General features: G+C 60.7%; 1 protein-coding gene across 1 annotated transcript in view; it reads right to left on the minus strand.

The window, feature by feature from the left end:
* Positions 1-12141, minus strand: part of CPLX1 (complexin 1) — a gene marked incomplete at both ends in the record, with an annotated part of 35936 nt that extends 23795 nt beyond the window's left edge. Inside the window, one exon of the mRNA XM_079705600.1 lies at positions 12111-12141. Coding sequence (XP_079561726.1) covers positions 12111-12141 — 31 coding nt within the window. The remainder of the gene's footprint in view (positions 1-12110) is intronic.
* Between the last annotated feature and the right edge of the window lie 5626 nt (positions 12142-17767).

A 17767-nucleotide genomic window follows, 5' to 3' on the forward strand; every position in this document is an offset into this window, starting at 1 on the left:
CATCGGCAGGAGGACTCTCAACCACTGCGCCACCAGGGAAACCCTAAACACATCTTTTATTTGTACTGGGAGACCAAAAAATTCACATGACTCACTTTATTGCGATATTCTTTATTGCGGTGGTCTGCAACCAAACCCGCAATATCTCTGAGGTCTGCCTGCACTGGTCTTCCCGACCCCCGGCGGGCTCACTCCAGCTAACCCTGTGCTCCGTGTCCTAATTCCAGGAGGTCTAACAACTGATGGTACCGAGTTCTAGTTAAACATGCTGGATCGAACGCACGTGCTTATCTAAACCGCTTTCCACAACCCCACTAAAACTGGAGCAAGGAAATGTAAAAGTATAATTCCACAAGGACAAACAGAACAGGAGAGGACAGAACAAGGTAGCCGAGGTATCCAATTTGGGGAAATGGAGAGCAGGCGTGCAGGTGGCACCCAAGCAAGAACAGGGGGAGAGGCCACTGAGCAGCTGATGTGCTGGCAGAACCCAGGATGACTCTGGTATCAGAGGCGCTAGGTTCTGGGGGAGGTGGAGCACGAGGGAGGGGCTGAGGTCTGCATGAGGGGCACCTGCACTCCACACCCTGGGGACCCACCACCCAAGTGGCAAGGGGGAATCAAAAACCCGTTTCGCTGGAGAAACTGAACCAGAGCCCCTCCAGGCTCAGACCAGTCTCAGGCACTGTGGGGGCAGAGGTGACGCATCCACCTGCAGACAGGGGTCAAGGGGATATTTATTTCCCGAAATTGGGTACCTCGCCAAGCCCCCACCCGCTGCCCTGATCACGGAACCCACCATCCAGCCATGCAGAATCTGTTTCTGGAGAAATGGAGCCACGCCCCCCAACAAGACGGAAAGATGCTACCATCTGGGGCTCTCCAAACATAAAAGCCAGCTTCCCACATGTTTCTCCCACAGGTAAGCCAGAAGTCCCCCACAGCATGCAGGACCTCAGCCAGGCTTTCAGAACTCACCCAGAGAGCCCCTAGCATGAAGATGGCACCCCAACAGGCAAGGGTGCTCAGAGGAGACAGTACAAGGGCTAGGGGAACCCTTGAAAGGGAGGGCGTTCAGAATGCATGGAACAGATTTTGAAAGTTAAAAATGTAAAATTTTTAAAAACTGAAATTTTAAAAAATTTCAGTTAAAAACTGAAATGAAAAATTCAGTTGAAGGGTTAGAAAATGAAATTAAGGAAATATCCCAGAAAGTAGAACAAAAGATAAGGAGATGAACAACGGGAAAGAAAACAGAAGGAAACAGAGAATCAGAGCAGAGTGGCCCAGAGCTGAGAGGGTCAGGTGAGGGATCAGCAAGGAGGCAGCCAGAGCCCTGTCCCCGGGCTGAGTAAGTGCACCCGCAGGGGGATGAAAGAAGGCCCACAGCAAGGTCCTGAGAGTTTGAAATTTCAAAATGCCAAGTCAAAGAGGAAACTGTAAAAGCCTCCAGAGAGAAAAGCAAACTGGTCATGTAAAAAGTACTGGAAGTGAGAACAGCATGTGACTTAATAGCAACTTTAGAACCTGCAAGACAACTGAAAGAAGGCTTCAAAATTCCAAGGAGGAAATTCTTTAAAATCTACAATTTTATACCCAGCCCAACTGGCAGTTATGCCCCAAGGCAGAATAGACTCCATGGCCCTCCCGCGCGCCCTCTGTTGGAAAGTTCCCGGAGGCCCAGCAGGAGAGGAGCGAGGAGAGGGGCCTCGTCCATGAGGTGGGGACAGTGCACAGTGCTGATGGGGTGGAATGTGCCCGAGTCCTGGGGCAGCAGCTCCAGCAGTTTCTCTGGGACCTTTAACCATGTGGGAATATTGTGAGGGGGTGGGGCTGCTGGAGCATGGGAAGAGTTAGAACACAGAAAAACAGACAAACAGGAAACGAGATATGTTAACTCAGGGCAAACCACAGGTTCAGGAGAAAAGAGTGTCATCAAGGCGCCTGTGGCCGAGGGGACATGGGGGGAGGGGCAGGAGGTCTGTCCCAGCTCAGGGCCCCCACCCATTCCAGGAAACTAGCAGAATGTCTGAGATGATCCACGAGCGCATTACTGAGGAACAGCGGGGAGGCGTCCACAAGGACCTTTCCTTGCTGGTACTTTCCGTTCCAATGGGCTCCTTGGGTCTGGATTCGAGTTATACCTGCAGCCCCACCTCTGCCAGGAAGATGGGAGGAAGGTGGGCAAATATTTACAAACTGTTCCTGGAACTTGGAGTTAAGTCTGTACTGATTCTGTAGCTCATCACCCAAAGGGCAAGTTTCGTCTAAACCTGTCTACACAGCAGACGGAAACTTCCCTGAAACACGCACTGTTCAAAGAGCTGCTGTCAGGAAATGACGCTGTCCAGCGATTTCTGTCTAAAGCTGTTTTAAACCACAGTCACCATGGCAGGCTGATCCTTCTCCCCCAGCTTTGGAATAGCCAGCTGACCCCCGAACTAGTTCTAATAAATGGACAGCATAAAGAACTTTGCAGAGTCTTTTAAAATTAGAAATAGATCTGAAGGCATTTCTCCTGGAAAAAAATAATATTATTTCAAATACGTAATGAGTGATTCTAGCAGATGAGTTTGAAAGCAACGTGGTGTCTCAATTTTCCATATCACTTCTTTATGTTTTCTGTATTATTTCAATTCCTTACATTGAACATTTATTAGTTTCATGGTAGTTAAAAAAACACACTTTCATTGTAAAAAATAAATGTGGATAAATACCTCATCAAATTGAATGCAAAGATAAAAATATGTTTATGTATTAAGAAAACATTGACTGTAATACCAAGCCTCCAGATCAAAATCACAAAGAAGAGAGGTGGGTGTGGGTGAAGGCCAGACAGAGGAGCTCACAGAACTGCTGGAAGGACTTGGCAAGAGCTCGAAACACACAGCATCGCTCACGACAGCAACAATTAGAGCTTGAATCATGTTTTCAAAGGGCGTGTGGGTTCCAAAACACTGCAGAAGGTTTTTAAAAAGAAAATTTAGTCCATGTATTAAGATTAAATAAGTGAAATAGCAAGGAAGCATTTAAAAAGGGTGAAAGTTAAGGTGACACAAGTTAGATCAGATGTTAATTGTGAAGATACACATTCAACAGTTAATGTTCTTGCAAAGTGAAACATAAAGCGAAGCCCCTCAAAGACGCCCACCCCGCTGCCCTGTGGAGGGTGCTTGGCCTGAGGGGCCTGTGGCCGGGGTCCGCGGGCACCGCCTGCCTGGCCTGCATCAGAGTCTCCTCGACACCCTGGGCCAAGGAGTAGACCAGCGTCCAAGGAGCAGCCAAATCTGTCTCGCCACCATCCACTGTCCATCATCCACCGCCCCGGGGCCCGGCTTCCAAACGCCTGTCCAGCCGCACTCCCACCCGCTGGCCAAGCTCCGAAGGAACCGGAGGAGGGTGAGTGGACTTTCTGCCTCATCCTAGCCGGCAGACAGAGCCCACCCCCTCCTGAGTGTCTCTGCCCAGCCCTCGGGGAGGGGAGGCCCAAGGCATGGGCCCTGTCTCACCCTGCTGACCACCATGCTCTGGCCCCAGGCCTGGCGGCCTCGCCTCCTGAAGCCGGCCCAGGGGCACGGCTGGGGGGCTGGCCGGCTAGCTGGTCATGTGGGAGGCCCCCGCTCTAGTCTTGACTAAATCAGACCCCGGCCTGCGCTGCCCCCATCTTCTGTGATGCTCCTCCTGCTTCTGTGGCCTGGAAAACCTCTTTTGCTGGTCTGGGGCACTGGTCAGATGTTCCACACCCGTCGGGGAGAGGCCCCAGGCTGCCGCTGTCCCTGCCTGCTGAGCCAGGTGCCAGGTGGCACGTCTGGCCTTGGCTTCAGGAGGCGACACATGGAGACAGAGGCGAGATGAAAATGCCGATTAGCGAGTCCAAACAGAACTAGGATCTGAGACAGGTGGCGCGGCCGCTGGCTTCCTCGCGCCTGGACCCCAGCTCCCCTGCGCTGACCCGCTGCCCAGTCTGCCAGGGGAGGGGCCCGGGCCCTGAGGCCACCTGAGGCGGGAGCAGAGGCTCGCGAGCTTCTGCCCCCCAGCAGCCCCTCCTAGCCACCTCCACGCAGGCTCGGTGCCAGGTGCACAGACCCCCTTGACCACAGCCTGATGCACAGCTGGGGTGGGACACTGAGGCACGGGGGCATCGGGGTGTTACTGTGTGGGGACTCAGGGGCCCGGCCGTGTCTGCTCCTGCGCAGGGTGGGCTCCACCAGCAGGGTGCTGGCAGACAGCAGCCCGTGGACCAGGCGCAGAGCAGGCCCATTTCCAGAGGCTTCCTTCTGAAGGACGCTAAGCGCAAGATGGTCCTCGCCCCCAAACAACCTCCAGGGCCTGAGGCTGGCAGTTTGCTGGGGCTCCGCCCTCACCTTCTGTTAAACTGTTTCTATTCTCCCTGCTTCCTCCTCCTGCCTGCAGTCCTTGCCCTTCTTCCTCTCCCAAGAGGCCCCCCACCTGTGGCCTTCCCGCCAGTTCTTGGGCCGCAGGGGGCCAGAGGGTGAAGGCAGAGGCCTGGGGCTGAGGCGGCCTGGGGTGCACGTGGTGGGCAGCACCCTCCTGGTGAAGCCCACCTCCCAGCCTAGGAAGCAAAGCTCAGCAGGCAGTTCTGACATTTCCAGTAGGACAAGGCCACAGCTTTCCCAGGGAAATGTTAGGAGCAGCCATTAGCACCAAAAGATGCAGACCCGGGGCTGCTCTAGCCAGCTGCCCGACCCCAGGAGTCCTTGACCTTCTGAGTCTCAGTCTGCACTGGTACCCAGCACCCAGCACTAGCACTCAGAATCCAACCCACAGTACCCTCAGCACACAACACACAGCACCCTCAGAACTCAGAACATAGCACTCAGCACCTGGCACTCAGTACCCAGTACCCTAAGCCTTCCACTGGCCCCCAAGGAGGGGCCTGGCCTCAGACACTACAGTTCATGGTCTAGTTGGGACCAAAAAGGACCCATAGGGTGGGACGGGGGCTCTCCCCGACCCTGCCGGGCTGCCCCCCTAAGAAGCAGCCAGAGGTCCTGACTGACCCCGGCAGGGGTGAGAGAAGCCACATTCTACCCTCTCCAGGGGATGAAAAAAGTGAGGGCAAAGCTGGAAAACAGTGATTTGTACAGAGACCAAGCACAGGCAGGCCAGGAAGAGGTTCTGGAGGGACCCCAGCCAGAGTCCCCCGCCCTCCACCCAGACAGGATCCGGGGGCTTTGAGCAGCCGACAGCCAACGGCAGGAGCCTCAGAAGGACCCCATTCTCCTCTCCTCTGCCACGTGGGGCAGGAGCCCCGAGGGGGCTGCCTTAGGGAGGGGCCGGCCTTAGGGAGGGGCCGCTCGGAGCTGCCAGGAGCCCCCTCCCCTGATCTGTTTTGACCTGGGTTTGGGTTCACGAGGCTGAGGTCTCTGAAACTTGTCAGCATTGGGATTTGCCTGGACTTGATGCTGGCTCTGAGGTTTTCATTAAGTCCCTGCCTGCTCTGTAAAATGTCCCAGCATCAAATGCAGGGCGACCCGGAGCCAGCCTGGCAGCCTCCGACGTCAGCACAAGGTTACTGAGAGCTCATCACGTAGGAACTATTCAAACAAGTGCTTTAATCCCAACCAGACGTCCTCACCAACCAAGGCAAAAAATAAATGAGTTTATGCGTTGAAGTGCATTATATGCAGTTTATTCCCTGGTTGGGGCTAAAGCATTTATAACCTTGTGGCACCTGAATCACCAGGAGTGCCCTCTCCTGAGGGAAGGGCTGTCCAGGGCTTCGGGAGAAAAGGCAGTTTCTCTGAAGTGCCCTTTCAGCCTCTACGAGACAAGGGGTAAGAAACGTCTTCACTGAGCCCCATGAAGTAAGCTAGCACTTTCTCAATCCAACATGGCACCTGGGAAGCCCATTCTGAATGAAAATTGGTATTTTATCTTCAAGTATTTGCCAGCCGCCTGTGGAGGAGGAGCCCAGCTCTCAAGAGTGAGCAGGGGAAGGAGAAGGCACCTCTGCCCTCTGAGAGCTCGTGGTCTTGGGGCTCCTGCACCTGGAAATCCAGGTTTCCCAAGCTGATGCAAGCTGCCTTGTTTGGAGGGTAATGTGCCTCCTTGGCCTCACCTTCCCAGACCTTCTTGCCCATGACACATAAATGGAAACCATCTACGAGATTCCAAAGACACACTCGCCAAGCAGACAAAGGGACTGTCTCCTTCTTCCTCCCCTAACTGTATATGTGACGCTGGAGCAGCAGCAGCCACTTTGTGACAGTGAGGAGCAAGCTGACTGCTCCACTAGGATGACAGTAGCACAATGAAAGCCAGAGCCAGGTCCCTGATGGCACCGCGAGCAGCTGAACCATTTCCTGACACCTCACCATGTGAAAAAACCAAACTTCGATTCAAATCACTCTCTGTCTGGTTCTCTGTAATGTGAGTCAAAAGCATTTTCCCCAGCGCAGAATTCTAGAGTTTCCCCTCCCAACCGGCTCCTTTCCCTGCAGTACAGCTCAGCTTGTGATGCTCATCCTACCAGATGCCAGAGAACCTGGCCTCCCCTGGCCAGTGTCCCAGCAGAGCAGCCCTGGGCATGTGGGAGGCCCCTGATAAGCAGAGTGAACCCTGAAACAGACAGATAGGGCAGAGGAGCCTGTGGGACCAGCCCAGGCCTCAGGACCTGGGTCTGGGACAGGATGGGGATGCCTGGCCTCGTCCTCGATGTAGAGTCCCATGGGTGGACACAGGGGGCCGGGACAGGACTGCCTCTGAGGCCCTGACCTGAGGTCCCTGGAGGCGAGGCAAGGGAGGGTCTGGGGAAGAGCCATGTCTGACTGGCAGAGACCTCGGGAGCCCCAGTTCTGGGCCCCCCAGGCAGCTGCAGACAGGCCTCAGCTGGGCGCTGCGGAGTTGGCAGCAGGGAAGGGGGGCTCTGGCTGCTGCACAGAAGAGGAAGGAGGCCCCCAACCCAGAGGTGGGGGAGGTGCTGGCCCTGAGGGAGGGGCTCCCCTGCCCAGGGCTTCTGGCTCACAGAGGGGGCTTTCCCTCATGTGAGCCCCGAGGTAGGCGCTGCCCTCCCTTCTCCTGGATCTGGTCCCCGTGGCCCCTACACATCTGGGAACTGATCCCCACGAGACCCCCTAGGTGTCCCGGCCGAGAGTGCATAGCCCACCACCAGCAAAGTGTGGAGGCCCCCGGCCCAGGCTCTCCCTGGGGGGCGTCAGTAGAGCACTTACCCTCCCTCCGCACAGGTCTGGGTGATAGAGCTCCTGCCGCCCGCACACGCGCACACGTGCTGGCCTCAGGACAGCGGCTGGTCGTTCCCTCGTCCCCCCCCACGCACTAGGCACAGGCCCCCTGCCCTCCCACTCCTCAAGAGAGGGCAGCCTCTCAGCCGAGCCCAGACCAGCCTCCCTTCCCGCAGGACGGGCCCAGGGCCGACTCACCGCAGGACACCATCCACACTGACCGAGCCCCTGGATGTGGCCAGGGCAGACCTGAGCTCGGGGAGAAGACCCCTTAGGCTTGGGCACTGGGCTGCCTTCCAAGCCCGTCCCAGCCCCTACGGCCCCTGGACCTTTGCATGTACTGTGTCCCAGTCTGTCTACTCCTCCTTGGAGCCCACCTCGGACATGCCCTCCTCCATGAAATCCTCCCCTACCCCTCACCATCCCTGAGGACCTAAGCATGTTCCAGACACAGAACATGCCACACTGAGCAGAACAATGGGACAGACAGCCACGAACCGGGTCACTTGGGCCAAAATAGACACACTGCTCCTGATTTAGTCTGATGAGCGTCTACAGGGACCACGTTAACCCGACAACTGCCCACGCTCTTGTCCACGAGGTAAATATAGCTCCAGGGCCATTCGCCACTTCCTGGTCTTGGGGGAAAACAGTTTCTTCAAATTATACCCTTGAGGACCCTGAGTCTCAGATCTGTGCAGATGCGGCCGGAGCGCCTGGCCCTGGCTCAAGGCCACTTTGCTGCAGACAAGCTCCCAAGCCATCACGTGACTGTGCATCAGTGTTTTCTTCTCTTGGGGATGGAACGCTGGCTCATTTAAATGTGGGGGTGTGTTGATGGACCTCAGGAGGCCCAACACCTGTCAAGTCCTCCAGGACGTTCCTCTCGGGGAGAACAAGTTTGCCAATAGCTGCTCACTGTCCTCGACTACTTGGCCCCAGAAGAATGCTCCCTGGCCAGCCCTGAGTGCCCCCAGCTCCCCGGCCTCAGGGCAGATGCCGGCAGAGCCACGTCCCAGGGATCACGTCTTCTGAGTCTGAAGGAACCCAGGCGCCCCGTCAGTCCACGGAGAACTCAGGCCCTAAGAGCAGACACTCCAGGGGCCCCGCCCAGTCCCATGCGGGCTGCGTTGAGAGGGAGAGAGAGAGGTGGGCCCTGAGCAGAGCCCTCCAATGTCCACTCCAGGGGCCCAGAGGCCGGGCGTCTGCGCAGACCCTGCCATCTCACCTGTCCCTTCCTCTGTGGCCCACGCCACCCACCTGCCCTCAGAGGAACAGCTCGAAGCCGGGAATCTATGTGAAGTCACGGTTTGGGCACGTTGGCCTTGCTGAGACGTGACAGGCAGGACAGCTGATGTGTCAGCACCTGAGTCCCACTGTTCACCACCCACAGCCGGGCCGCGGACAGCCCCCACCCCCATGCCCGCAGCTTGCAGCCCACCTGCCGGCCCCTCCCAGTGGCCCTCCCCGGCCTGCCCGCACTGCCCCCCGCGGCCCCTCATCACCACGACGTTGACACCTCCTCATCAACCCCCGCTTCCCTTCCCTCCAGCAGTAGGTGCCCCCGGGTTCTGTGCCGGCTCCGATGTGACCTGTGGTCCCCAGAGAGGTGGGCTCTGTGTCCGACCAGACAGGCCAGTGGAGGAGAGGGCCCTCAGCAAGGCCCCGCGGCAGCCACAGCGGCAGAGCCAGAAGCCCGCCGGCAGGGCAGGGCAGGGGCCCCAGTACCGGCCGGGCCGCAGACACAGGGCAGGCAGGTGTCTACAGAGGGTCATGGGCAGGGCTCGCCTGGGATTCACGGCCATCCGAGTGTGAACTGGCTCTCCCTGACCCCGCGCCATCACTGTCTGTCCCGCAGCACCGGCACGCGGCCGGCTCGCCCGCGGCCCAGCCCCGCCTCGTGGTGCCCAGGTCGTGCCAACAAGCAGGATGGATGGGGCAGAGGCTGCCGGTAGAGCGGAGACCAGACGACTGAGGGAGTGAGAGGCGTGTGTGCCCTGGACAAGCCCCGTCAGTCCTCCCTGGAACACTCAGCGCTCGAGGGCGCTGGAGGGAGGGGTGAACACGTCAGGGCCAGACGGGTGGGGGCCAGAGGTGTGGAGGGCGTGCACCTGTCCACGGCCCTGCAGGGCCCAGGCAGGTCCCAGACTGGGCTCCTCCTAAGAGCCCCAGAGTGGACAAGGCTGGGCAGACACAGGCATGCGTCTGGGGGGCTGTGGGCGCCCCGTCTGTCTGTCTGTGTGATGTGGGATTCCTGAGTCCTGCGGCTGCTATCCCCACCAGGCAGTCACCTGGAAACCTCTGCCCCAACAAAGGGCTTGCCTGAGATGCAGGGCCAGGCAGATGGCCCAGCTTAATTAGGCCACACGGAGTCTTGTCCCTAGTGCAGCAAGCAAGGCCTGCCCGGGGTTCCCTCCAGGCCCGTCTCTCCCCTCATTTCCGCTGTGAGCCTTTCTCTGAGTGTGCATGTGTGTGTATGGATGTGTCTCTGCTTCTGGCCCTGACTCTACTTCTCAGTTTGTTTCTAATACATCCCTGTCTCTGTGCCTCTCTGTCTGCCTGTCTCTCTGTTTGCCTCTGTCTGTCTGTCCTTCTATGTCTGTCACCGTCTGTCTCCCTGTGTCTGTTTCTTGGTCTCTCTGTTTGTCTGCCTTTCTCTGTCTCCCTCTGTTTCTGTCTGTCCCTCTATGTCTCTCTGTGTCAATCTGTCTCTGTCTTCATCTCTTTGTCTGTCCCTCTGTCTGCCTCTCTGTCCTGCATTTACACTTCCTGACCTGATTCCTCGGGTTCCCCAGTCTCCGTCTCGGCCACCCGGTCTTTTCCATGATGTTTTCCTCGGCTGTCCTGTTCTGAGCCTCTAATCCCCCAGCCGCCTTCCCTGCCTGATCCCCGCAGCCTGGCTCCCGCTGCCCCGCTCCTGCATCCATCTCCCTCCAGTCCCGTTTCCCCACATCTCTGTGTCTCCAGCGTCCGAGGCATTTCCCTTCGTCTTTTTCTCGGTCTGTCTCTGGCCGTATCCCCTCTGAGTTAGCCTGTCTCTGGACGGCGTCCGGGGTTCATCCCGCCTCTGTGTCCGGGGCTCTGGCCTGTCTCTCTTAGAATCATCTCCTGGTCTCCATCTGTCTGTCTCTCACCCACACTCATCCCGAGAGACCAAAATGACGCCCGCCAAGGGGAGAGAAAACACGGCAACAGAAAGCATGGCCTCACCTGGAGCAGCCCCTGTCCCCAGCAGCACTGGGGTGCGAACGGGGTGGGAGTTCGGGGGAACACCGGGTCTGGGGCCCCAGGGAGTAGCTGCTGCCCGAGGGGCCTCCGCTGGCAGCGCTCAGGCTCCCACACCGCTGGTGAAGCCACCCTGTCACTGTCGCAGGAGAAACTTTGGGCTGACACGGAACAAAGGGAATCCAGGCTGGCAATTACCCAGCTAATTTCAGCCATGCAGAAAGCGAAATCAGATATTTCAGTTTTCTTGCAAGCCCACCTCAGGGCCTGAATTAGCCACCTAATTAATTATCTGTAACAGCCTGGGGCTGGCTGGGTGGAACGTGGATCCCTCCTGGTGCCAGGATGCTGCTCGTCCCTGCATCACGTTCCAGTGACGTAACCATTATGATTAGACTCAACCTGCAGCCTATCCTTGACCATGAAGTCTCAGGAAATGTGGCCCCAGGCCAGGCCCAGACGTCTTTCCATTTAATTTGTGTTGAGGGGAAATGCAGTCACTCTCCAGGAGACAAGCCCACCCGTGGGGTTCCTGTCCTGGGCACGGTGGCACTGGCCCCTCTATCCTGCCCCTCGTTCCTAGCACCAGAGCCCCCATGGTGCCCCACCTCTGGTGAAGAGCTCTCCATCACTCCTGCCAAGAGGTGGCCTTGTCATGCATCACCTGACACGTGCCCGGCTGTGAAAGGCATCAGGTCAGGGTGTGACCCACAGAGGCCACGTATGGTCCCAGGGTGGTCCCGTCACACGAGGAAGACATCTCTAATGGCAGAATCAGGCAGCGGCCGCCGGCTCCCATCACAGGGAGCTCCCAGAGCTGGTGCTGCACCAGGGGAGCCAGGGTGCACAGGGCCGGCCCCGTGGGCCAGGCTGACCAGGATGCAACTATGTCAGTGTGGACCTCGATCCACTCCCCCGCCCACCTCCTGGGCCAGGGTCTCAGCTCACTGTCCTACATCATCTTCCTCTCCTGGGCCAGGCTCTCCAGCTGTGGTGATGGCCTTGACCCTAGGAGGCACAGGATTCCTTTCAAAAGCATCAGCAGGGTTGGAGGGGGGTCCCCTCCCCCAACACACAAAGAGGCTGCACTGCCTTCACGGGGACGGGGAGGTGGGGACGCAGGTGGGTACACACAAGCTACCCGGGGCCTCTTCTCTTATCCCCGTGCTCAGCCAGCCCCGGCTCCCTGTGCACGCTGGTGGCCCCTCCCTCGTGACACTGCAAAGTCCTTGCTGGATGCCACAGGTCCAGCTCTGCTCCTTACCCCCTCTCTGCCTGCTGTGGCCACTCTGCGGCCTCCTGCACCTCTGCTCGTCAGAAGCAAAGACCCCGTGGGGGGCCACCGGATCTGACCAGTGAGACTGACCCCTGATGCCCCCTGGGGTGTCCTCCCAAGGCCGACGGAGCTGCTGCTGCTCAGGACCATCTGGGGGGCTCCGCCCGGCCACAGTGCACTGGCATGCATCCTCCCCCACCCCCAAAGCTGGCCAAGGGGATTCAGGACGCACTGCTTTTGGCCCCTCCCTGTTAGTGCCCCCGCCCCACCCCCCATCCCCGGTCCAGAGGGAGCCTGCAGGTGTGAGTGCAGTGACTGTGTGGTGAAGTCCGACGGTGGCCATGTGCTGCGTGGGACCCCGTGTGTCTGCGTGCTGCTGGGTGCGGGGTGCCCCCCCTCCCTACCTCCCAGGGCCTGTTTCATCACGAACTCCATGGTGATGGCTTTGAGTTCTCAGCGGCTCCTCGGAGGGTCACAGCTCACATGCGAATGTGGCCAGGAGTTCTCTGCTTGGGGAGAGGAAATGGTCACAGGTCACCAACGGGGCTGGGGGAGGACTTCTTCCTTGTCCCCTCCCAACTTCCCCTAGAAGCGGGTCTGGGGTGTGAGAGAGCATCATTCGTGGTCCCCCCAGCACCTGGAGGCTGGACCTCAACATGGGACAGGCACCTGGGTCTGGGAAGGTCCCTGCAAAGTGGTCTCTCTGGGCCCCTGGGGTTTGTGAAGCCGGTGTCCGGCTGCTACCGCAGGGATGGGGACGTGCAGCTCCGAGGAGCCTGCCTTTGAGAAGCGGGGGCAGGCCCAGGGGCGTTTGGAGGTGACTGGCACTGCTGCCTCCTTGGTGGAGCCCTGGGCCACGGGGGCGGAGACCCATCTAAAGGATGGGAAAGGTCAGTGTGGGTGGGACCTGGGTGGGAGCTCCCTTTGGCTTCGGATGGAAGTCTTGGGAGACCAGGTTTCATCCAGGGGAGAGGCCAGCACCCACTGCCCCCTGCACACAGCAGAGACTGGGGTGGAAGGAAGAAATTGCAGGGACCCCAGCCTTCGGGGGAACAAATGAAATGGCGGGCAGACCACCCCTCCACCTGCATCTGCATGGGTGGGGACCTCCAGGGTCCAGGCCAGCTGCAAGTCTGGTGAGGAGGTGCTTCCTGTAAAATCAGCAGCTGCAGTGCCCACCCCCCCACCCCTGTCTGGTGAGGTCTCTCCTGGCAAGGAAACCCAGGTCCCTGGAGATCCACTGTGTTATGGGTTTTTTTTTTTCCTTTTCAGATGAAGGAGACCCGCGTGTGTGCAGGCTGGGGAGAGATGGGGGGGCGGGCGTCCCCCTGCCTCTCCGCAAAGCGCTGGCGCGCAGGGGCGCCTTTGCCGCAAAGCAGATTCTCTTCCAAACTTCTCCCCTGCCTCCTGGTGGGGAGGGAGTCTCAGGGCCCAGCCCTGAGAGGCCGGGGCGCTGCTGGAGCTCCCCCAGTGCTCCCACCGCCCCACCGCACGGCTCAGGGCTCCCGCGGCCGCCGCACCCCTTGGCTTTGAGGGCGAGCGAGTTGCCCGGCTCTGCCAAGCGGCCCTCAGGCGGGAGAGCGCCAGGAGAAAGAAAGAAAAAGACAGAGGACGAGGGAGGGGAAGGGGAGACGCGAGAGGCAGGAGACTCGGAGAAGGAGCAAGAACGAGGGAGGGCGCGGGCCGGGACCCCTGGGCCGCTTCAGCACCGCGCCGGCGGACAGCGCCCGCCGGGGGCCGACTGAGCGCCCAGCCCGGGCTGGGTAGGGGGCATCTGGGGCCGAGTGCCCGCCCTGCGGGTCCTGAGAAGGAGCTGCGCGTGGGGACGCCGGTTACCTTCCTGGGGCTGGGGCCGGGGCGCGGGCGGGCGGGCGGTCAGTGGCAGAGCGCGCTCGGGCCGGCCGGGTGCATGTGGCGCCCCTGGAACTGCGGCTGAAGCTGAAGGGCACCGCGAGGAGGGCGCATCACATGTAGGCGCTCCCCGCCCCCCGCCCGCGTCCGAGCGTGACGAGGTGGGCGGGGCCGCGGCGGCTGGGCGGGCGCCCGCGGGAGGCGGGGACCGGAGGGGCGGAGCCGCGCCCCCCTTTCCCCTCCAAAACGCTGCCCCCGGGCCGGATTCGGGGGGGATCCCAGGGCGCGAGCTCCCGAGCCAGCGCGCACGACCCCGGCCCACCCCTCAGTCCAGAGCCCCAGATACTGGCCCCAGTCCCCGCCATCCGATCCCCTCTGTGTGGACCGGGCGGGGGCCGCCCCCCCCAACGGCGAGACAAGGTCCCGCACTCCCATCCGCTTCCGCCCGTTTGGGGCACCTAGCGTGCGGACGGATACGTGCGCAGCGCCAGGGAGCGAAGTCCTTTCTAGTCCAGCCGCTGTCGGAGGGAGCTGGGCGTCGCGGCTCTAGTCGCCATCCCACTCTCCGCCGACGCGCGCGGGAAGGGGTTCCCCGGCGCGGCCGGTGACAGCGGTCCCGACCGGGCCGAGTGCCCCTGAGCGCTGTCCTGGCCCCCGACCCCCGCCGTTCCCGGGCCTCCCGCACCGCTGGGCGTGAGAAGGGAGCTCCCAGACGCCAGAAAACCCATCCAACCGTTGGAGGAGAGCAGCCCGCAGACCGACCAGGACCTATTTTTCTGCGTAATAGAGTCGCAGAGAAGGAGCCACGCCGTTTCATTTTAGTGGGACAGAGGCCGAGAGACCCTCGCCCCCTCGGCTGGTGGCCCCACGCCGGGCAGGAACGCGCAGAGGTCACTGCGGACCGGCCGCTCCGCTCCGTGTCCCCGCAGCCCCGCCCCCGCCGCGGTCGCCCCCTCCCCGGGGCCTCCGGGATTTCCTCTGCGCTGTTAACCGCGCTTCGGGGAGACTGGGCTCGCTGCAAGGTCGGCGGCTCGGCCTCCAGTCCCACCGCCCCTCCTGGGGTCGCAATAGTGTTGTGGGAGGGGTCCAGGTCTCCCCTGGCCTCCTGGTTGGTGGGCAGACACCCCTGGTGGCCGCTGCATTAGCTTTCACTCTCCCCTCTCAGCTGAGGCATCAGGACTCCCTGGGCCTGGGGTGGAAGGGGCAGATCCTGGAAACCCCACCCCGGGGAGCACTCCTCATGCCGCTCCCCCAGGACAGTCCGCCTGAACTCCAGAGGGCGTGCCTGTTTCCCCCCATCTGCTTGGAGCCTGGGCTCCCAGTGCCCACCCCTCGCTGACCGTCTGCAGGCCCAACTGTGCGCATCGGTGGCCCGGCAGGGCCCCCCAGCCGGCAGGAGTGAGGAAGGGGAGGGGGTGGAGGAGGCCAGCACAGCTTTCTGGGAGTTGGCAGGGGCACAGCCACTCTGGCCAGCGAGGGCCCTGCTGGCCCTGGGGGAGGCTCACGTCCCAGGACGCACGGAGCTGCAGGCTCCCTGGACGCAGGGGCTGTGGGAGCTGGCCTCAGCTCTGTCCATTCCCCCTGCCGATAGCTCTTGTCACCCGAATCTGGGCAAGGAGGTACGAGGTGGGTGCAGTGGGGCTGCTCAGAAGGGTGGCCTGGGGACCGAACACAGTGCTCAAGGCTGCAGGGAGTGCCTCTTGCTAGCCTGTGCTGGCTGACCCCTAGGAATGTTATTTCACCTCTACCGCCACCCTTCACGTGACGGGGGTCGAAGCCCCAGGCCTTTTGCAGGTCTGGGGACAGGTGCTCTGTGGAGGGAGTGGTTGCCTGTTTCCAGGTGTCTGGGGGTCTGAGGGTCCAGCCTGAGCCCTCAGGGTCTGCTCAGCCTGGCCCTTTAGTGTCCTCAGAACCTGGGTGTGGACGCCGGAGGGAGAGGTGTGGGTCCAGGAAAGAGAAGCCCCTTCTCCCCACTGGAGCCTCTGCCCTCCACCCCTGCCACCACGTGGACCTGGGGGATGACCCACAGCTGAGTCCAGAGCAGCCCCACGACCCATGAGCCCAGCTGCCCTTACAAGCCACAGAGACACCCCGTTGACCTTGGGGCATCCAGGCTGGGTGTGACTGGGTGTGACTGGGTGTGACTGGGTGTGCCCATCACCAAGACAGGAGTGTAGGGGTCCGTGCTTGGCCCACAGTTTCCATGACCCCACTGACCCTGTGACCCAGGCCTGTGCCACGTCGGAGGACAGAGGACAGGGGCCCTCCACTGGCCTCGCTGCCTGGCCCTCCATCCCTCTTTCTCTTTCTCCTCCCCTCCTTCTCCCTCCCTGTGGGGTCACCATTCAGAGGTCACCTGTGGGGTCATCACCTATCTTTCTGTCTCTGTCTCTGTCTGTGTTGTTACCCCTTTTAGACCCACCACACACATAGCTGCCTCTTCAGTTCTCACATTTGTCCAGGCCCTGGGCTGGGGTTGGGGGACCCAGCAGGGTCTCAGACCCTCCTATGGAGAAATAGACAAGGTTGGTGACAGTCCCAGGTCAGGATGACCGGCACTCTGGGAGAGGGAGAGGCCAGGCGGCTGTGGGACCTGAGGAGGACTGGAGGGTGGGGGACCAGCTCTGGGCAGGGGATGAGGGGAACGGCCTCGAACTGCCCACCAGCCGGGCCAGCCCCCATGGCAGGGAGGCAACTCAGCTCATGGCCTCCGCCCGGCCTCGGGGCCACATCCCAGGTGGGCGCTCACGGCCCCGTGAGCACCCAGAAGAGGACCTGGGTTCCGGTGACCAGTGCCCCAGCCTGCAGCGGCCAGAGAGACAGGAGCTGAGCGGGAGACGTCCATAACAGCAAGAAAGGCCAAGCCAAGGGCACCCGTTGGCGTCAGCGGGCTGAAGACCCAGGAGGGTGTCAGGGTGGGGGAGCTGGGCGGCGGCAGGCTGGGCTGGGCAGCAGGTGCCAGGAGCTAGAGAGGGGGAGGGGTTGCGACCAAGGGGTCAGCTTCGGGGCGTGTGTGTTTGGCCACGGCCACGTCTGGGCTCTGGGACCTTGGCTGGCCGGCAGGACAGGGATAGAGCCCTGAGCTCAGTGCTCTGCGGGCTCTTCAAATGCAGAAGTCAGCCCCTGAAGGCTAGGAACCCCTGACCCAAAGCAGGGTTATGCCGAAGCCCAGGAGCATGTGGTGCTGGGTTTGAGACGCCACACCACCACCTAGAGTCCCCTCTGCAGCCCCCACAGGGTCACTCCAGGTGTCAAGAAGGGGAGGCGGCTGCCTTGCTCCAGCAACTCCCCCCACCCACTCACCCCCAGCGTCCTGGAAGCCCCTGCCTGGCTCCCTGCACTCCCTCCAGGGAGGCCTGGCTCCTGCTGGTCCCCTCTGTCCCGGGAGGGCCCAGGATCACTTGAAGTCCTTCTTCAATCCTGGCATGGGGTCTGGCAAGGGGGTCGCAGACCCCACAGGAAGGGCTGGGACGGGCTCTTGGCACACATGGGCTCACCAGCAACTTCAAATACAAACTTAATAATTTAACATGATGAATAATTCAGTCCCCAGCACCAGCACCATCTGTGTTGCCATTTTCCTGCTGGATTTCATCATTATTTGCCAGGTAATATAACAGGTGAAAAGCAGAAGCAAAGCAAGCTGGAAAATCATCACTGCTGTTCCTCAGAGCTGGGCCACAACGTCTCAGCTGTGTGTGGAGGAGACCCTGTGTGCTCCCCGACTCCAAGGCCCCTTCCCTGGCCACGTGGGCTCCTGAGGGCACAGGTGCAGGTGCTGGCCCGGCCTGGGGTGGCCTGCTTGTTCCTCGGACTCCTGCCCCGTCCTGGGTCAGGGTTGTGTGTCGACATGCGCTCTTCCTCATCCCCACAGAGGCTGCTCCTCGAGTTCCAGAGACACGGGGGCCCCTCGGTCACCAGCCGGGAGCCCTGAGGACCACCCCCCCTTGCTGAGGAGCTGGCCCAGGATCTGGGCTCAGAGCACAGTGGTGGCTCCTGTCCCCTCAATTTGCCCCTGTTCACCCCAGGCCCCAGGCCCCTGATCTTTCCACCCCTCCCCACAGGGAGAGTGTTGGAAAGGGGGAGCAGTGACTTCCAGAGATGCTCGGGGAGGGGGGCGACCACGAGGGGCTGTGGCTCCCATGACCCCCTGTCCTTCCTGGCTGCTGCCTGGAGCCACCCCCCACCCCTGTGCTCCACGGTAAAACTA

The sequence above is a fragment of the Hyperoodon ampullatus genome (assembly GCF_949752795.1).
Source record: "Hyperoodon ampullatus genome assembly, chromosome: 1".
Classification (NCBI taxonomy): Eukaryota; Metazoa; Chordata; class Mammalia; order Artiodactyla; family Ziphiidae; genus Hyperoodon; species Hyperoodon ampullatus.